The sequence below is a fragment of the Calypte anna genome, chromosome 18, assembly GCF_003957555.1.
Source record: "Calypte anna isolate BGI_N300 chromosome 18, bCalAnn1_v1.p, whole genome shotgun sequence".
NCBI classification, from domain to species: Eukaryota; Metazoa; Chordata; class Aves; order Apodiformes; family Trochilidae; genus Calypte; species Calypte anna.
In genome coordinates this window covers 6,347,438-6,368,236 of record NC_044263.1, presented here as the reverse complement: position 1 = coordinate 6,368,236, position 20,799 = coordinate 6,347,438, and the positions used below count along the sequence as shown (strand labels likewise).

Below are 20,799 nucleotides of genomic sequence, written 5' to 3'. Positions count from 1 at the left end.
TTCCTGGTGGGCAGCCTCTGCTCTGCTGGTTATCCCGAGAGGGGGAGCAGGGACTGGGGTGCCAAGGGCAGAGAGTTTGGAGGAAATCTCACAGATGCACCAGGAAGGGGGTGAATTCAGCCACTGTGACCTCACCTGAACGCCAGCCTCAGGTGACAGGTCCTGCCGGCACAGGATTTGGTGTTCATCCCTCTGCCTCTCCACATCCCGGCTGCTCTGCAGATCCAGCGGGTCCCATCCTGCTCTCCCGGTCCCGGCAGAGGGAGCTGTGATATCAGCCCAGGCTCAGCTCTACCCTCTGGGACCGCAGCCCCGGGCTCTGGAACGGGACCAAACCAAACAGTGCTGGGGCCGCAGCCTTGCTGAGTCAGCACATCTGATCGCTCGCCCTTTTGCCTGCAAATCAAGCCGAGAGTTACGCAGAACTTTAAATTTCAAATATAAAGGCACTTTTAGCTCTTTAAAAAAAAAAAATCACTTTCAAAAGCTCCTTCTCAGTTTGCATCCATGCAGAAAGATCTCAGACCTCTGGTGCCACGGTGGGGTTTAGCTGATGCTGGAGCATCCCTGTGTGCAGCAGCAGGAGGCTGGGACCCTCCCCACCTCCCCTGGTGGGACTTCAGCCTCTTGGATGGGCAGGACAGAGCCACCTCGCTGAGTGTTTGGTGCTTGCAAAGGGTATTTCTTGCTGCAAAGGGTATTTCTCCTCCCCTTCACCCTCAGGGCACCCACAGGCAGGGAGCAGCACAGCCTCACATCAAATAAATCCCCATCTCCCCAACAGCAACACCACAGCCCCCACAGGAGGGACAAGTGTGGTCCAGACCCCTGCCAGCCCCAGGGGGAGTGCACAAGGAGTCACTGTGCTGGGGTCATTCCTTGTCATTTCCATCCCTGAGTTAAGGCTGGGTAAGCAGGACTTGGAACATTTCTCTAATCTGGTACTTTGCAGCCCAGCCTGGACAAGTGTCATCAGTACCCCAAGGCATTGGGATGCTGACTCTTTCCCATTGGGATTGTCACTGCCCAGGTCCCCATCCCACTGCTGAATCCCAGAAACCCTCCTGGCACCCAGGAGCTGCCTGTAGATCACGTATATAAAATGGTGCAGTGGGGGTAGGAGCTGAGGGCTCAGGAAGCAAGTGATGCAGGAGATGGATAGGTCTGTGCAGGACACCTGATGCTGAGGTTCAGAGCTGTGTTTTGGGCTCTGATGTATCACAGATGCTTGGAAGCAGCTCTGGGCTGCAGCCCAGTGGTACACTCAGTCCTGGGAAGCTCCTGGAGGCAAAAATCAAGGTCCTTCACACAAATTACACAAAGTCCTGGAGAGATGGGACAGAAATGCTGCCTCCGTGGGACAAACATTTAACCACTGGACTCAACTACCAACACGTTCAAACCACCATCTCCATTTCACTCTCCAGATCACACAGACTGGACTCATGGACCTGCTGGCTAAAGTCAAGGCTGGCACAACTCATGCAGAACCACCCCTAAGCCACAGCAATCAGAATTCCCTTCCAAAAATACAGCATCAAACAGTGCAACCAAGAACCAGGACTCCCCATCCCCCTGCTCCTCCAGCCCAACCCCCAAATCAACCACTTGCTCAAGAAAAAAATGGATTGTAATTATTTATTTTGGGTCCCTTTGAAAATACCAGCAAGATTCTCCTTCCTTTCATGGCTTGGTGTGGTCTCTCAGCCCAGGACAGCCCACCAAGGTGTGCAACACACTTCTTCCTCCAGTGAGCAGGAGACCATTGTCCCTTCCAGGCTGGAGCTGCCTGGTCCATCTCAGCAGTTGTTCTTCCATCCCCAGTACCTCCTGGGAGCATTGCAGAGATGGGGAGCAGAGCAAGGGAGCAGGAGGGCAGTCCAGAGGGAGCAGTGGGGTGGCTGGAGCTCTCAGCTGCTCCATGGGAGTCTCTGGCTTGTGTTTTCTGGCAACTTAGAACTGCGTTTGTTACTTGATCATTTAAAAAAAAAAATGCTGCTGCTGCTATCTGCAAAAGGAAAGAGAAAAATCTGTTAAGCACCCTGAGGGCCCAAGGCTGAAGCTGTACCTGTACCAAAAGGAAGAAGCACACAGATAATTTGAAGGCTGGGAAGTGTGACCAAGACAGGGCATTGGAGTGTCAGGGGATGTGACAGTGGGGACACCCATACTGATGCCATCCCTCCCCCTCTATGGTAGGCACATGGTCCTCCAAACCACACCAACCAAGCCCTAGAAACACCATAAACCAGCAACAACTCCAACCCAGATCATGCAGTCTCCAAAGGTCTGAGTAAGGTCTCAAGCACCTGGGGAAGGATTCCCAGTGCCACTGGGCACGGCCGTCACCCTGCTCCCACCACCAACTGTGGTTGATTTCCTAACACCTTCAAAAGGTGAAGAGTCAAGACAAGCCTGAGCGTGGTTGAAAATCCCAGCTACAGGGACTCAGAAGAATCAGACCACAGAGCAGTCTGCATTCATATAGGTTATGAAACAAAACAAGGGATTCACGTCCTGCCCCGCCACGTTAGGGCTGTTGAGTAATGACCCAATGCTATTGCCACCTCTCCAAACTCTCAATGTTTCCACACGAGCAGGAATTTGCCCACACAGAGAAGCACTGAGGTTACCTGGACTCCTACTCTTCAGGCAGGCTGAAAAAAAGACCTTACATTATCCACATCTCCACCTGCTGAAGGGTTTAATCTCTCAGAGGGCTCATCTCTTACTTACAGTTCAGTGTCTACAATGACATCTGGCTTCTCCAGAGTTTGTCGTCTCCTCTGGATGGCATCCACAATCTTTTTCCTGGGGCCCAAGGGGATATTGATGCTCTTCAGGTCATTGTCTGAACATAGCATGAGGGCCTCCAAGTCAATCTTTTCCTTCTTGAGGATGGAAATGAACTCAAACATGTGCAGGGAAGCCAGGAAAGTCTCCAGGGGGCTGGTGTCTGGTTCATCATCATCATCCAAGCCCAGCTCCACCTCATCCCAGGGCAGCTCCTCCGCGTTCCTCTCCTGCAGGCTGTTGGCACTGCCAATGCTGTCGTTGAGACTTGGCGAGCGCTGCAGGCGGCTCCGCAGTTTGACCCCAACCCCAGGGGGATTCTCTTCCCCCGGGGTGCCCCCGTCCTCCCTCCCGATCCCAAAGAGCCCGCTGCTGACATAGTTACGCCGGAACACCATGGTGCCCAGCCCGGGGCGGTTGAACAAGGAGTCATGGCCGGAGTCGGTGCTGACTTCCGAGTGGGCCGAGTCCATGTGCAAACCCGGGTCGCTTATGGCACGGGAGACGGTGTCCTCATCCGTGAGAAACATGTCCCTGATGTTACGCCGAGTCCACTCCTTGGGGCTGGCGTAGGTGCCCTGCTTCACAAACATGACATCGTTCCCCAGCTGCAGCCCCGACAGGGACCTCATGCTTTTCCTCCCATCCTCGTAGATCTTGAACGTCCCGTCCACCTGCTTCTTCTTCTCCAGCTTCTTTTGGATCTTTGTCTTTCCCTTGGCTGTGCCGTGGATGGTGGCTTGAGAGTATGGCAGGGAAGTCACCATAGACATGTGCTGGAACTTCTTGCTCAAGGTGCTGCTCGAATAGCTGGAGAAGCTCATGGTATCCGAGTTATCCGACATCTCCTTCCTGTACCGTTTCTCCATCCTTTCGTGGTGTTTCTTCTGCAGCTTCACGCAGTCCTTGATCCTCCTCTCCGCGTCCCGAAAGGCCTTGTCCTTCAGCTTGCTCACCAGCTTGGGGTTGAGGCTGCTCTGCTTGGCAGCGATGGAGTCCAGGTACCTCACACACTCCATGTGCCCCTTCATGGCTGCCATGTCCAGTGGGGTGTGGTAGTCATTGTCCAGGCACCAGATGTTGGCCCCAAAAGAGATGAGGAAGGAAAGGCAGTTCAGGTGGCCATTGGCTGCAGCCAGGTGGAGAGGAGTGTTCCCCCAGATGTCACATTTGTCTGGATCACCCCTAAACAGGAGGAAAATAATCAGTTAGTGTGCAGGAAGGGCTGATGGACCTTGCTGAGCTATTTCCAGTTGTGCTAAGGACTGGGAACTGTTGCCTCCCAGTGAACTGGGAGCTTGGGAACTGTTGCCTCCTTGAAATCTGCAGCTGCACACCTCTGGCCCAACAGCTTAATTTTAAGGGTGTCTTCTGAGGGGATGTGGAATTCCACTGATGTGGAATCGTGTGCCTGACATGCAAGTCTGAGTATTCTTGTGGCTCGAATTAAGCTCTCAGGAGATAATATTCTTGCATCAAACTGATTTTTGGAAGTAGGCAAGCCTGGTTCTGAATAGCCCACAACTGAGATATGGAGCTGATCCTAGCTCAGCCCTTAAACTTGTTATAAAATTTCAAACCTCAAGCATCCCATTAATTTCTAGCCAAAATCAATCATCATATCTTGGCATCATAGAGATCCTGTGGAGAGACATCCCAAAATGCCTCTCCATACATCACAACCCATGTGGGTCACCATGGGGTCCCACCATGAGACAGCCATTCAGCAGCACTGGTTCTGAAAGCTGCACCTTCCCACCCTCCCATCCGTTGGTGCTTTGGGGGGACCGCGGGCACAAGAGGACACACTGCTGGTAGAGAACAGCACAAATTTGCTGGCACTGGCCTCGGGGTTGGGGGTTTGTGAGGGTTTTTGCTGTCCCACACTCGGTTTCAATTGCAGGGCTGGAAGAACATTGGTATTAGCACAGCTCGAGAATCCAGTTTCAGAGAAAGTGGAGATTAGGTTTCTGCACTCCCCAGGAGCTGGACACTCAGCTAACACCACCAGCATCTCTTCTCACCACACCAGACCCTACCCCCAGGGGGGATCCTACAGGGCACAACCACTTCCCAGCATCTCCTGCCTCCCGTGAGGGGATGCAGACAGACCTAGGATTGCAGGGAAGTCTGTCCTGACGTTCCTCTGGGAGCTGCTGAAACAGGAGCTGGTTCACACCCCTGCTGGCACCATCCTTCCCCCGAGCTGTGTGCTAATGCCACACAGCCAGCAGCAGTATCTGTCAACAAGGCTCTCTCCCTTCCTGCCCGTGGAGAAGGCCAAGCCTTTTATTAAGGATGGGCAGCTCCACCACCCTCAGGAGCAACTCCCCAGCTCTGCCAGAGCTCTGGCTCAGCACAGTTCCTGCCCGTTTCTGCAATGCCCTTCAATGAGCTCTAAAAGGAACCCAGCCTTGTCCCTCTGACACCTCAGCTCCAAGTTCTGGTGACACCTGGAATCTGGAAGGCACCTGCACACTTGAGACCTTCAACCCGTGTTACTTCTTGCTGATTCAGGACCTGTGTTGACAAGAGCTGGGAGCAGCAGAGCCCAGAACCTCCTCCCAGATCCCACATGCTCTGTACTTGCCTTCACTTGAAAGAATCTGAAAACTTCTTCAGAAAAAGAGCACAGAGACCACAGAAGCTGAGGGACTTCTTTCCCCTTCCAGCTTCACATCTGCCCATGCACAAGACCCACTAACATCCTCACCCAGCACCTCAGCTCCCTGCTGCCCACTCTGGACACAGCTGCTCAGGGACCAGTGGAGCTGGATCAGAGCCACCCAGCCAGGGGGGTGTCCAGTTCACCATCCTCAGGCTTTGATGACATCTCAGCTTTGCAATACCAAAAATGAAATGGTTCAGCAAAAGGCAGAAGCAATTAAGACAACCTCCATGGGTTAAACTGGAGATTATTTGGACCCAAAGTGCCAGCTCCCTGGGCTATCTTTCCCCAGAGCTGCTCTGAAGTGTGCTCAGCTTTTCCCTTGAGGGAGCCTCAGCTGCAGCTCCACCATGCACATCCTTTTACAAAATCTGTAGAAACTTGGTAAGCACAACCTCAAGCCTGCTGGCAAATTCAGCAAGTTAGTCAAAAGGTTCAAAACTGTGCAGGGGCCCAAAAGACCCACAAACCCCACAGGACTTCCATCTAGAGCCTTCCACATCTCTCATAAAAAGGCTTCAAAGGTGGGTGTGAGGAAAGAGCAGTGTGGGAGATCACAGGACTGAGGAGCCATAAAGAGGAGGAAGCTGCCAGTAGCCTGGTAATGCTGAGTTTCCAGGAGTGGTAACTCCCCAGCCCTCACTTCTACCCTCGTAGTGACATGTCCAAGCTGGGAAATTCATGGGGAGGATAAATATTTGATGAATTGCAAGAGAGGAGTAAATTATTAATGGAGCTGGCTTAAAGAGCCAGTGAAACTGGAACTGCTGGGGCTGGTGGTGAGACTCCGGCGTGTGAAGGGTTGTTGGTTTGTTTACATGTGCTCTGTATGGCACATGGGTGCCCAGCATGTGTGGGCAGAGGAGCCAGAGCACCAGGAGGGTCCCAACATGGATGTGGACTCATGATTTGGGCAGTGACTTAGCAGGGGACTCACCAGAAACATTCTTGCTCCCCGAGGTGTGTGTATGGATGCTTGATCCCTAAAGATCTCAGAGCCCAGGCTCATGACTCTCTGGTTTGGGTGTCAAAGAGCAAAGCCAGAGAGGTCTGGAGGGCTTCATATTTGAAGTTCTACTTTCCTCATGCTTTTTTACCACCTTGGAGAATAAGTGAGGGGCAAGGCCATCCAAACCAGCTTTCCCAAGACATTTCCACTGCCTAGAACCAAAGGTATTTGGGCACAATCAGATCTCTAGGTCCCTTTGCCCTATAAATGTCTGCTGCAGGCACTAAAAATTCAGCAGAAGGAAAGAACAGCAGCTTGCAAAGTAGAGGTGTTTGATCCAGTGCAGATAATAAACATGAGGCCCTGCCTCTGGCAGGTGGCTCTCTCAGCAAAACTTCACCTCCAGGGCTCCACACATGAGGAGATGCTGACTCCAGGGTCCACTAAGTGGGAACATATTTTAATAACAGGTGGGAAGTGTAGCACTTCTCGACTTCAAAGCGTTTTCGAGTGCTGAGTCAACTCCTGTAATAATCATTATTAAAAATGCTATAATTGAGCCCCTTAGGTGGACGTTTGCATCTCCTGAGTCATTGCATTTGCACCAGGACACTCACACTCACTCCCTTCCTGCTGGTTTTTCCCCCTCTGCTTCTCCCATAGCATCCCAATTAGCCAGGGAATCCAGCAGCTCTGACATATCCTTCCTTGGCTGCACGTAGGAAGTTCCTCTGATAGCAATGGGCTGGATCACCCCCTGGCTCATGGGTGTGCATGAAGGATCCAGGCCTTGGACCAGAAGCCAGCTGAGTGCAAGGTACCCCTGGCTCCCATAAGAGGGTTTGGGGTGGTTTGGTATTTTTTTGATATGAGAAGAGGGAAAAATAATCTATAGCTTGAGGAAAGAAACAACCAACTTTAGCATAATCAGTCATGGCAATGACCCAAGCAAAGCCTAGAAAGAAGCAGAAAAGATGAGATTTGAAGCCAGAGCAGAGCCTTGGGTCCTTGCCCAGGGGGTGGTAGGTCAAGGACTTATCTCCAAGTCTGTATCCCTAAAAATTCAGCACCAGATGCTGCAGGTTAGGTTCATCTCAGTGTTTTTTTGCTCTTGTAGCAGCAAAACCCTAGGCTAGCAGCTGATGTCACTGGTGATCACTGCAGCAGCAGTGCCTGGGGGGATGACTCCCAGCTCAGCACTTCCCCATGTCCAGGTCTCACCTGGCTCTAAGGTGCCGGAAGCAACAGCTGCAACACTGCTCCAGCTTGCTCCTTCACCTTCCCAGCAGGTCATCACCCAGGGAAGGTCCTCACCAACACAGCCACACTGCTCCTGGCACCCACGTAGCCACCAGCCCTGTGGTGTGCAGAGGATGCACATCACCTTCATGTGCCTTGCTGCAACCCCCACTGCCCAGCCAGGCTGATGTCAGGAACCATCTCATCCTCTCCAGCCCACTGCTCAGCCTCTTGCACCCCTCTGACATTAACATCCAAAGCATCCGTGACCCTCAGCTTTCTAAGAAGGGAAACTGAGGCATGCCTCAGCACAGAACCACCAGGTGGCAAAGCTGACTGAGGACCCACCCAGCAGAAGGACACATCCTGGCTTCTCCTGTGCTCCACTCCAAGGTAAAGAAGTTCTGGCTGTTCCCAGCTGAGGCCCCCAGGCCCCTGGTTAACTGGAGCTGGACTGATGCCCACTACTGCCACAGCAGCTCATAACGAGCCAGGATGAAGAATGAGCTCTCAAGAGCTGCAGTGCTAAATGCCAGCCAGCCTGCCTTTGCCCAGCCAGCACCTTAATTGAGTTTGCTTCTCTCACTGGGGCCCAGCAAGGAGGAAGAAAAAGGCTTTTTGTGTTGCAGACAAGAAGGATGAGCCACTGATGACCCTCTCTCTTTGTCCCCACATGAAGGTGGCACAGAGGCACAGACACATCCCCAGCTGCTATGGATGGAGTGATGAGCCTGCTCTGTGTGAGCTCAGGAAGCAAACTTTCCTCAAGGATCCCCCAAGGCACTTCTCAGACTTTCTTCCTCCCTACTCCACAACCTGTTGAACGCTCGGGTCTATCAATGAGGCTCCTTCACTGCTGACAGAGCCCAGGCAATCCCAAATGTCCATCATTTGGGGCACAGGGCATGACCAGAGCCATCATGTTTGCCCCTCCCACAACCCTGCTGTCCCACTGGGACATTCCATAACAGCCTGGACCCAATCTCCCAGCTTGTGTGGGCACCAGTAGCACCATCCAGCACTGTCAAGGAGGATTCCGTGTTCCCTGCTGCCCCAAGACCCCCCCATCACCCACTGTGCCTCTGCATCCCCCCAGAACCTCATCCAGCCCCCACAGACCCCAACACTGATTCTCTCATCCCCACATGCCCAGCCCCAAAGCCCCCCAGGCACTGCTCTGTGCCACAGTCCCACACGCAAACAAGGAATATTTTGGTAGCAGAAGCCAGACAGAAATTTTGGGATACTCGGGGGTCCTCCTTCTTGCCTCCCAGTAATTCCAGTGCAGGTGTAGTGGTAACATGTCCAACACAGCACTGAGTTTCAGCTCTGAACAAGACTTGAACGCCTTTGTACATAGAATCACAGGCTGGTTCAGGTTGGAATGGATTGCAGAAGTTCCAACCTTCTGCATGGGCAGAGACACTTCCCTCTAGGTCACATCATCCTAAGCACTAGCAGAAAATTACAAGCTGCCCATGGGCTCTCCTGGGTCTTGCATGATTTCATAGAATCATGGAAAGTTTCCCCCAGCTCTGGCAGCCCTGTCCCCAGGCTGAGCCTTTTTTGCCTCTCACAGACCCAGACCAGAGAGCAGAGGTGGCCCTGGCTCCAAACCCAGCTGAGCTGCAGGCAAAGAGACTTCACTGAGCTCTGCATGGCCCCGAGCAAGGATCTGACCCAGGGAGATGGATGCACAGACAAACACATTCTGCAGCCCCACAGACGAGCTCTCTGCTCCTCCATCCATCACAGAAAGGGCACTGGGCTTTTGCCAGGCTATTTTCCCTGTCAGGAACAAATGTATAGTAGGCTGTTAATTAAACAGCAGCCAAGCTGCACTCAAAATATGATTGTGCCCACGAGGACCTTTCAGATCACTATGGATATATAAAAAGGGGCCCCCTGAGTGGCAAAGCAGCTTTGGGTTTCGTGGAGAGGCAGAAACTGCTGCCCTGGCTGCACAGTGGGGCTGGGGGTGTCCTGCCATGGGGGATGGCAGCATAAGGAGACAAAATGAGACATGGGATACAGTCAGAGATACAGTCAGCCTGGAAGGCCCATGCCTTGGATGAACAATCCACAGCAGAGTCCTTTCAGACTGATTTTTTTGGCTATCAAAGGGTCTTTGAAACCATTTCTAACTTTGAGGTCTGATCCTCAGAGCTCCTGCCCTTGTCTCTCCAGCCCTGATTTCCCCCCAGAGGGAACTCAGAGCAGGTTCCTGCTGGGCACAGACTCTCCTGAGAGGTGCAGAAGAAGTTCCACAGCCACCACACAGGGGAGCATCGTGGGCCTCCCAACCCAGGAGCACCTTGGGATGCACCATTCAGAGCAATGTCTCGCTCTCTCCCCTCTGGACTCTGAAGTCATCTTGTCCTGAGCACACTCCTGTTCTGCCAGGCACTCAAGGACTTCTCAAAATAACTGTACACAGCCTTTCTGACCTCTGGATCTGGAAAGAAAATGTTTTGCAATGGAAGGATGGCACTGTTTGGGGGACCTCTGCCTGTAAGTACAGCTGGCCAGGGCCAGGGGAGCTGACAGAAGGTTTTACACAAGCAGATCAGAGTCTCAGGAGATGCTGTGAACCCAGGAACAGGCACAGCGGAAACAGGGTGTCCAAGAGCTGTAAACACAGCCCGAGATGGACACAGAAAACCCCTGGCTGGGACCTGACAGCCCCACTGAGCCTCCACCCAACGTGGAGCAGCAGAGCCCTTCCCAGGAGGCACATCCAGGCCTCCAAGCCCAGCACTGTGCCTCAGTACTGCAAAGCAGTAAATCAGAATCAGTGGCACCACCAATCTGGCAGCACGAGGCTGAGGTACCCACACCTTGGGTCCTTCAGGTGAGGTGCTCAGGACAGCCAGGTGGGAAAAGCCACAGGACATGTTCCTTCAGGAGGATGGGAAGAACAGGAGAGCCACTGCTGCTCAGGAAGGAGCTACTCATGGCAGTTCTTGCTTTGGCACAGACATTCTTGATCAGTTCCCCAACACCAGGATGCAGAGCCCTCCAGCCCCCTCGATCCCACTCCCTTTCCTCCACATCCACACCAGAGACCCTCAGAACTGGCAGCCCAGGGTGAATGACTGAGGGGCATCAGCACCGAGCAGCACCCATGGGGAAGCCAAGGGCTCAAATAAATCTTCTCTTGGGGAACCTGCTCCTCAACTTCCAGCTCCTGACTGCCCTGGGATCATGCATTCAGACCTCACTTTGGGTAAAACAGCGGATTGTCACCTCCTGCCAGCTGGCACAGCACACAGCTCTCCGTACAGGCATTTTTCAGGACAGAAGGAGCAGTTTTCTTCTCTGCCTCCTTATTTAAAAGGATGGGTTTTGGGTCAGTGACCCGAGGTGCTATGTTTGTCTTTAGAGGACCCAAATGCAAAAGCCCTTGCAAGGGGGGACCCAGACCCACTTGGGGAGCTGCAGGCAGGGTTTGGGACAGGAGCAGAACCACGGGGTGGTTATGGGGTCAGAGGAGCTGGGAAAACACAGAACAGTCCTCAGGAGCATTTGATGAAGCTCAAAACACCCCAAGGAGAAAAAAGCAAGAGGAGAAGATGGGGGGTGAGGGGGAGGATGTTCTGGACAGAAGCCATCGGTCTGTGGGGCAGCTGCACCCACACCGACCTGTGAGGGGGGTGGGGAGAAAGGGGGAAAGAAGGGGTCCTGGGTCCTCTGTCCCCCAGGTCCAGCCCCGTGGGTTGGTCAGTGCTCACCCTCTGCTGACGATGAGGCGCAGGGCATCCAGGTTGCCATGGTAGGCAGCCCATAGGGTCGGGGTCATGCCATCCTCATCTGGGGAGTTCAGGTCCTTCTTGGTGGCTTCCTTCAGGAGGTCCAGGTAGCCATCCCGGGCCGCTCGGTGGTACTGGTCGTTCATGGTGCGGAGTGGTCCCTGGGCGAGCGCATGGGTGCCCGGGGGGGCTCAAAGGATGGGCATGGAGGTGGGGAAGGGGGGGAGCTGCCAGGAGGGCCCAGCTGGGCTCACACAGCTCCACCTTACAGCTCCGCCGCTCAGGACACCTGAGAAGTCCTGGCTGGGGAGGCAGGAGCTCCTCCAGCACAGCCAGCCCGGCTCTCCAGCGCTTCCCTGGGTCCTAAGCATCCTCCTGCCCGGAAAGCTCCTCGCAGGGAACCCCTCACACCGGCTCCTCGGCACATTAAAAGCTCCAGTGAAGCAGCGTGGCTGTGCCGGGCACAGGGTCACACAGTGACACCTCGCCAGGTCTCCAAGTCCCCCCAGGTGCCAGAATGGCTCCCGGGGCCCTATCCTGCCCCATCCTGCATGCCCCTTGCTGTAACAGCCCCACCTCGAGTGAGGATCGGCAGCACCCAGAGGAGGAAGGGGGGTGTGATGGATCAGGAGCCCCCATTGCCTCCACTCCTAGCCCCATCAGAGCAGGGACCTGGAAGGGGCTCCTGCTCCATGCAGAGGTGGACAAGAGCAGTTTGGGGACTGTCCCTGATTCCAGAGCTACACCAGGGGTGTCCACAGCTCAGTTTTTCCTGGTAAAAGAGCCCATATATATATACACATATAAACACAGACACACACACAGACACATATATATATATCTATATATATGTATACGGAGTGTCATCCAGAAGACAACAGCAGACCCAGTCACCATCCCTGTCCCCCAGTTACCCTGTGCCCACAGGCCCCTGCTTTCTAGGGAACTGCACAACAAACCATACATCAGGAATCCCCAGGAACCTGCAGTAATTCTTACAAGCTGGAAAAATTCCCTTCCTCATCCCTCCTTCCTTTTTGGAGGAAAAAAACAACAAACAAAACCTTAAACCAAGCTCAGTACTTGTACCATGATGTGCCCAAGGGCCAGTGTCTTTTATTCTGACATGAATTTCTGGCTGCAATGAGCCCTGTGGGAGCTGGGTGGCCCCAGGCAATGCCTCCAGCTCCGGATTCCCGTCCCCTGGGCACCCTCTGCTGTCGGGAGAGCTCGGAGCCCAGCCTGGGTGCTGGCCAAAGGATGAGGCTCTCAGGGCACATTGCACCCAATGGTCAGTTGGATCCCTCGAGATCAGCTGTCACAGAGGGTGAATTCCCTGCTCTCCTCTTGTTTTGTGTGTCCTGGCTCTAGGGATGGAGATTTCGAGGGATGGAGCCTTGATCTGCCACCCTAGTCCTGTGGGGCAGAGGAGGTTTGGAGAGGGGGAAGGCAGACCTTGCAGATGGGTAAGAGAGTGGAGAAATGGGGAAAGATGGAGAAAGAATGGAAAAATGAAGAAAAGCAGGCAAAGAGAGTGAGAAAAATGAGAATAGGTGTAGAAAGAGAGTGGAAAAAATGAGGAAAGGCTGAAAAACAGTAGCACCAGCTGGAAGGTAATGAGCAGCGAGGAAAACAAAAACAAAGACACAAAACCAAAAACCAGAGAGAAACACAGCTTGGTTTTATGAGCCCCAAGACAGCAGGGGGGCCCAAAAGCAGGCTGAGGTGCACCCATGCAAGGTGCAGTGATTAACCCCTGGGTGACCACCACAGAGTCACCATTCCAGCTGCCTGGGACACCCGTAAGGCAGCAGAGGGTGGGTCTGACCCCCCCCCCATCCGTTCACTCACATCTGCTCAGCCTCCCTGGATGAGTCCCAATGATGGAATGCTGTAAATGCTGAGGTATTTGGCACTGGGATACTTCAAGATGAAAAGCAGAGCAGTAACGCCTGCAATTCATTACTGAGGCTATTTAATGATTCTTGTTTTATTACTAATTAAGCTGGTTTTACTGTATGGTGGCTGCCAAGGGAAACTGGGAGCATTGCCTAAGGGAATAAATGCTCTCTACTCTGTGCTGGCTGTTAAGGAGGATAAATCAGTGCACTGAGCCCAGGAGGACTCTGAACTTTTGGCTTCTGCAAAACATCCCCACTATCAGCTCAGATTTACCACCTCGGGAATCTGGGCTTCTCCAGGGAAAGGCTCCAGACTGGGAAAAGCTCACCCACTCCCCCAAAAGAGGAATTCCAAAGGGTCAGCAGGGGCCAGGCAGGGCTGACCCAGTACTGCTGGTGGCAGCCGGCTGGTGGCAGCACGGGAAAGACAAATCCCTGGGATGCAGAGGAAATTCTGAGCTGTCCTTCACCATCCCACCATGGTGCCCCAGTGGTGCAAGAAAGAGCAGTCAAGAATGGGACTGAGAAACGTGCAGCAAAATGCCCCCTCTCTGGGCTTGCCCCAGAAGAGACAAGCAACAGGGACATCTCCAAAGCAGGCGTGCTCACAAAGGAATAAAATTTGTCCCCATCCGGTGTCCTGTGTCCCCCTGTCTCCCCCACCAAAATATAACAGCTGGGGTGAAAGTGCTTGAGCAAAAGCTCTCCCTTTGTCTGGCAAATCCCACACACACCCACCATGGTTTGTAACACCACTTCCTGAGGTGCCTGAAATTCCTGAGGGCCAGGGGAAGGTGATCCCACCCTAAAGTCAAAGGCAAAGTGCGTCAGCAAAGGACAACACGGGCTCCAGTCCCCAAATCCTGCCCCATTCTGGTTCTGGTACTTCCTCGTTGTTGGCACCAAGCGTGGGAAAAGGCTGAGCTGCCTTTACCACTGAATAGATATAGATACAAATGCAAATGTCTTCTTTTCCCTTAAAACCACGGCAGGAATAGAGCATACTGATGGGAATGGGCCGAGGTGAGGCACAGTATTTACTGTGCTCAGTTAACCAGAAAGCCAAGCCCAAAATCATCATCAAAGATAAATTCATCACCTAAACCAGTTCTCTCTTTAGGAAAGAGACTTCTTGCCTGCAGGTGGTTGGGTTTGATGGGGTGGCTTTGCTCCATGGTGACCATGACCCTGTGACTGAGCGGTCCATGCCATGGTCCATGCTTAGCAGTGTTGTCATCTCATGCCCTCCCCAGGTCAATAACCCTGATCTCCTCATCTCTCTCCTGCTTCCCCAAAATCAGCTATTGCATAAAATGGATCACGTGAGTTTCCCTGAGAAGCCCATGAAGCCCTGCTGCCGGCTCCAGACATGGTATAAATCACAGATATCCCAAGGGGTACAAATTCTTTGGCTGACCAAGCTGCAGTGACGAAGAAACTTCTCCAGCAGCCTGGCAAGAGCAGAGATTTGGATTCCAGGCAGCAGAGCAGGTTGGTGGAATGGTTTTGTCTGACAAGTTAATTTGCTTTGCGTTGAGAACCAATGACGTCCCAAGCTTGGCAGAGGCAAGGGGCTTTAGAGGGAGTGACAGTGGAAATAGCTCACATCCTTCTTGCAGGGACAGGTATAAATCATGTTGTGATGGACCAAAGACTCCTGGAGTTTTCTCACCTTTCAGTGGCCTCTTCCTCAGACAGGAAGTACAACATTTTCTCAAAGTGTTTAGCAGATGATATGTAGAAATCAAACCACATTGGCCTCTTGCCCCAGGATATTTGATCCTGTGGGTGCTTTTCTGGTGTTTTTCCAATATCTTGCACCAATAAACATCTAAACATTGTGTTCCAAATTGGGCATATGCTTTGTCAAACTGACCTGGGGCCTCCCCAAGCACAAGTATCTTGAGCAAGAGCACAGCTCTCAGGGAACCGGGAAGAGAAAGATTGAAAATGAGCTCATCCCTCATTCTGCATTCCTTGTCTCAGCCTTCCCCAAACCTCTGATACGTTCTCTCCTCTTCATCACATGTCCTGCTTTGGTCCAGCCCTGGGCTATTCAAAATGAAGTGACGCCTCCCATTCATGGGGCTCTCCTCCCAACAGCATTAACCCTCAGCTAAGGCATTACCTGAACCATGTCTGCAGAGCCTGTGCGGAAGGACAGCGAGATCAGACACCCCAACTCCAGCATGGGCTGTGGACACAAGGATGACAAAGCCAACCTGGCTTCGAGCCAGATCGTGTCCTTCAGCCACCAGCCTCACCAGCCACACTCCACTCCTGCCTCCAAGGAAGTATGGAAGAAGGGTGGCCGTATGTTCTCCATCCTGCTGGCCGTGCACTTGGCCCTGCTGGCCTGCACGCTGGTGAGCAGTGGGGCTTTTGAGAAGATTGCTGTGCATGATTATGATGTCTTCTTCCTCCTGACTGTCATGATGCTGATAGTCATCGTCTGGATCATCTTCTACCTCGCCAGCACCTCCCGCTGCCCAGATGCCATCCTCTGCAGAGACTCCCATGCTGGGCCCATCTGGCTGAGAGGTAGGAGCTCTGAAAGGGCTGGGGGTGGAGGTGAGGTGGCAGGGTGGGCACTTCATGGAGACATCAGTTATTACGAGGGAAACAGCAACCATTTGGGCTAAAGACTCCTTCTCCTGTACTGAGGCACGGCCCCATGCCCTGCTTCAGAATGTGAGGTCCCAGTTCCTTCACTGGCCAGAGCAGGGGGCTGATGGAAAGCTCCTTCCAGACAAAATTATTGTCTGTTTCTGTTAGTGCCAAGATGATCTGGGTGCTGGGAGAGGAAGAACAGAGGCTGAAGCAAAGCCTCTTCATGGCAATAGTTCCTTTTCTTCCTCACCTCTATCCACATCAGCCCCTGTCCAACCACAGGTATTTTGGTTCCTCAACAGGAGGCCTGATCCTGTTTGCCATTTTCAGCCTTGTCATGGACGTGTTCAAAATCGGGTATTATTCCAGCTTCTACAGCTGCCTGTCTGCAATCAAAATAATCTACCCCATCGTGCAAGCAATATTTGTGGTCGTCCAGGTGAGAGAGTCGTGCCCTGTCCTGGAGAGGGGTGGAGGGACTCAGCCACCAGCAGAAGGAGCTCTGAGCTCATGGACATGGTTCAGCTTCTCCTGCAGCAAATGCCAGGGGCTTAGCTCAGCTCCCACCCAGCCCTCATCATCTCCCTCCCACCACGACAGCTCCCAGATGTGGCATCTCACTTTATGGCATCTATTTAAAGTTGTTCCACATTTTAGTTTATGCTGGGATGGTTTGTTATAAACCCTGAGCAGCCCCAGCCAGCCAGGTTTCCTTTCCCATGAAGAACAGCAAGGGAGGAGGACAGTCAGGGCAGGAACTGCCTCCTGGTTTCAAATCCCTACACAGAGGACTCTCTGGGACAATACCAAGGTGGGCAGAGGTTAAAAAGGGACAGGAACAGGGGTTGGCATGGGCAGAGCAAGGGCAGTGGGACAGGGCAGGAGGAGCAAAGATAGAAGGTACCACACCCAGCAAATGGCCAGGATTAGGGACTAGTAGGCTGGACCCGGACAGACCCAAGTGAAAGAGGTGCTGAGCAAGGAGATCCCGACTTCAGAATGATGGGATTTGCCTTTTTGCTTTGTTGGCAATAACACTTTCTCCTCTTGCCCCTGCCAGACATATTTCCTGTGGCTCTCTGCAAAAGACTGTGTCCACGTCCACCTGAACGTCACCAGGTGAGCACTGCTGCTCCTTGAATCCCACTGCTCCAGGAGACCTGGGCCACCCCAAACCAGTAAACTGGGATAATCCCATCTCCCTTCATGCTGCCCAAAACTGAACCTGCTGAGTGTCCAGCAAGCCTTAGATCCCAGCTCCAAGTAGTTGAGGTTTATGAGCTGTGGATATATCAGGGCTGGGATTCAGTTCAAGAACACAAGCATTACTCAGAGCAGATTAGCAGTAAATAAATAATTAGCACTAAAGAAAATGATTCATAGATGACTTTTACTTTCTGGTGAAAGTAATGATAGAGTGGGCAAGCCTCAGGCTGAAACAAGATCTTGTATAGCTTTGTGAGACCGGATTGACAGGAGACCAACCCAGACCTAATAACACATTCACTATAGAGCTCTTCCAAAATCAACATGAAGAACAGGGCCTTGCTAACAGCCAAAGAGTGAAAGATTAGAGGATGGGAGCTGCAAAGCAAGGGTTGGGATCTCTAACCTTGGCTACTGCAGAGAACTTACACCTCTTCAGGCAGCTCCCACAGTCACCCTGAGCACAGATACACCTGTATGATGGATGGAAGCAATGTAGCCTAGAGCCATTGGTTTCATCCCATGACCATCTTCCTCCTCCTCCTTCCTCTGCAGGTGTGGTTTGATGCTTACTCTGACAACAAACCTGGCAGTGTGGATGTCAGCAGTGACAGACGAGTCCGTCCACAAAGCACATTCAAAGTTGAAGAAGAATGTGACAGAGGATATCTTCAGGTGGCTCCTGAAAGGTAATCTCCCTGTTTGTGGAGTCATCTGGTTGAGGAAGAGAGGCCAAGAGGTAGAAATTGTTCTGCAAGTTAGGTTTGGTCACTTTTCAGGGGGTCTGTCTAGAGCTGAAGGTTCCTGTAACAGAGCTGGGATGTTAAAAGCCAGGTCTTGAAGATTTGTTTCTTAACCTGTATTACAGAGGAGCCAGAAAGGTGGAAACCTCAAGTGGGATGGGAATGAAGAGAAGGAAAAAGAAAGATTTATCCTGCCACCTCTCCTGCAGGTCACATGTGCTCCTGCCCTTAGTCTTATTTTTCACTGACCCAAAGTATCCAGTTCCTCAGGGCTGCTCCTTGTTTTCACACCCCTGCATCTCTGTGTTTGTGTCTTGTTTCAGCAGGGATGAGGAGCAGCTCAGCTGAAGAATGCAATTGCAACAGCCAAATCTGCCAGATCTTCAAGAACGGCTACTTCTGGCTGTACCCCTTTAACATTGAGTACAGCCTCTTTGCCTCTGCCATGGTCTATGTCATGTGGAAGAACGTTGGGCGCTTCATAGACCACCACTCCCACCACATCCACCGCCTCAAGTTCAGGCTCTTCCGCAGGACCTTCTTTGTAGGCATCATGTTGGGCCTCATCATCCTGGTGAGTGGCCTGGGAGTCCTCGTTCTTTATGAGGTGCAGGTAAATTCCAGCACCGAATCCAGCAAGAAGAGCCAAGCACTCACCATGTACTACATCTTCAACATCGTGTGCTTGGGCCTCATGTCCCTTGTCTGCATTGGGGGCTCCGTCATCTACCGGTTCGACAAGAGAGACATGGACCGGCACAAGAACCCAACCAGGACCCTGGACGTGGCCCTGCTGATGGGTGCAGCCTTGGGGCAATATGCTATTTCTTACTACTCCATCGTGGCCATCGTAGCCAGCACGCCAAGGGACGCTATCAGTGCTCTCAACCTCACCTATGCCCTCCTCATGATTGCCCAGCACACCTTCCAGAACATCTTCATCATCGAGGGTCTTCACCGCCAGCCCCCCAAGGAAGACCACAAGCATGATTCCCACCAGAAGGATCTCTATGGCCTCACCTTTGTCAACATCAATGCCGTGTCCCTCCGTGTGCCCGACAGTGCCAGTACCTTGGCCCCCAGCACTGCCCCTGGAGCTGAAGGCATCTGTCCTGCTGAGCTGGGCAGGTCCCTCACAGCTCCCAGGAAGATGAACTGGAGGAGGAAGTTCTTGAGGGAGATCTCCATGTTCCTCCTGCTGAGCAACATCATAGTGAGTAAATGCAGAGAGGAGAGTTTGGCAGGGTGGGAGGGTAGGGGAGCAAGGACATGGGTGAAGAGTCTGGGGTGGAAAGGACTGGGGTGTCTGGGGACTAGTCCAGGGCCAGGGCAAAACCAGCCCTTTCTGTGCCTGCTCTGAGCAGAGAGCACACTGACTGACTGACACGTGTACATGCAGAGAGCTGCAAGTCCCTGTCACTTAAAAACAAGAGAAACTGCCCTAGAGTTGAGACATTTTAAGCTAGGTCAATAGACTCATCACCTCTCACCAGAATATCAGGCAACAAAATCAGTGGGCACAAGAATCAGTTCAGTACTTTTGATGGGTACTAGCAGACAGAATAGCTTGTTGAAAGCAATAAACTGCATTAAACCCTTCTCTTACACCCCCAAAGAAAGGATGAAATGTGACAAACACCTGGGGTGAAGTCTGGGTTTTCTTGTAAAATGCCAGCATGGCTTCTCACAACCCATAGCCCAGGAGCCCAAACCCTGACCCCAGTGGCTGTGAGGAGAAACTGGTCACTGCCAGCTTCACTTTCATGAGCAGCCAGGGGACTGCAGCTCCCTGTAAAAAAATAAAATAAAATGTAGGATTACAGCTGTACCTCCAAAGCAGCCACCTTGAGAGCCTTCAAGTCTCCAGATAGTCAGTCACACCACATCCAGAAACTCACTCCATATATAAGCTCACGAATCATGGGCTGATAACCTCCATGCAACCCAATACACATTCTGGCTGAGCTTTGGAGCTCAATACACACAACCAAGCTGGGGCAGACCAAGCTGCTGCCAGCTCAGCCCTACCAAGTTTGCTCAACCCAGGGAGTTTGACCAGAGCAGGTTCATGCTAACTGGCAAGGTACTCAAGTTCTTCCCCACGTGGAGTGCTTCAGCCCTTGGTTCAAGCCTCTCTTCAACCCGAAATCCAAACTGCGCTTAAGGTCCAGCACCACATCACACCTGATCCTCATGCAGACACAGGGCCATGCTCAGAAGGTTGCTCGTGTCCCACCTCTCAGCAGCTGGGTTTGCAGGTGCTTGCTGTGCCATGCACCTTTCTCACTGCAGTGTTGTTTTCCTGTTTTCCCAAACAGCTCTGGATCATGCCAGCGTTTGGGGCCCGGCCTCAGTTTGACAATGACACAGAACTGAACTTTTATGGTGACTCCATGTGGCCAGCCATCGTGGACATCTGCCTGCCCTTTGGGATCTTCTACCGAATGCACGCAGTGGCCAGTTTGCTGGAGGTCTACATCATGTCCTAAAGAACTCCTTTCCAAGGAAGAGGAGATTCTCCTCAACCTGCTTCCTACTCCAGGGCTAGGAGACTGCCCAGATGTCCCCAGGGGTCCCCAGCACTGCCTGAATCACATTGCCTTGCAGTGTTGGGGCATTTATGAACTGTCAGTGAAGATCACTCAAACATAGTCCAGATTTTATTTTTGCTACTTGTGTGTGGATGTGCATGTGTGTTTCTGAAGTTCTTAGAACTTAAAGGAAAAAAGGGGAAAAAAAAAAAAAAGAAAAGAGAGATACAAAAAAGGAAGGTGCCCAGAGTAGGATGATGGTACTTACCCTTGCTTCATGCAGAGACTCACCCTTCCTTCTGAAAGGTCTGTTCACTCCATGCCACTGATGTGCTCTCCAGTGGTTGCTCAGCACCCTTGAACAGGCAGAGCCCTGCTGGGTACCAGGGCCTGACACAGGCGTGGAAGGA

The 20,799-nt window shown here is 52.4% G+C and overlaps 2 protein-coding genes across 3 annotated transcripts; one reads left to right on the top strand and one right to left on the bottom strand.

Annotated features, from left to right (window-relative positions):
• Nucleotides 1–1,630: 1,630 nt before the first annotated feature.
• On the bottom strand, nucleotides 1,631–11,742 carry USH1G (USH1 protein network component sans). Of its 2 annotated transcripts, XM_030461580.1 has the most exons (3): nucleotides 11,381–11,742; nucleotides 2,737–3,978; nucleotides 1,631–2,008 (listed from the first exon to the last, which is right to left on the bottom strand). In XM_030461580.1, exons 1-3 carry the CDS (start codon nucleotides 11,542–11,544, stop codon nucleotides 2,005–2,007), a joined length of 1,410 nt encoding a protein of 469 aa, XP_030317440.1. In that variant the 5' UTR covers nucleotides 11,545–11,742; the 3' UTR covers nucleotides 1,631–2,004. The 2 variants fall into 2 exon arrangements, with proteins under 2 accessions (XP_030317440.1, XP_008492707.1); XM_008494485.2 differs by lacking the exon at nucleotides 1,631–2,008 and having other exon boundaries at nucleotides 2,733–3,978.
• A 3,637-nt stretch (nucleotides 11,743–15,379) lies between these two features.
• OTOP2 (otopetrin 2) lies at nucleotides 15,380–20,523 on the top strand. Its single transcript, XM_008494486.2, has 6 exons — nucleotides 15,380–15,840; nucleotides 16,212–16,348; nucleotides 16,970–17,028; nucleotides 17,671–17,804; nucleotides 18,182–19,071; nucleotides 20,177–20,523. The coding sequence occupies exons 1-6, from the start codon at nucleotides 15,435–15,437 to the stop codon at nucleotides 20,345–20,347; spliced, it is 1,797 nt and encodes a 598-aa protein (XP_008492708.1). The 5' UTR covers nucleotides 15,380–15,434; the 3' UTR covers nucleotides 20,348–20,523.
• Nucleotides 20,524–20,799: the final 276 nt, after the last annotated feature.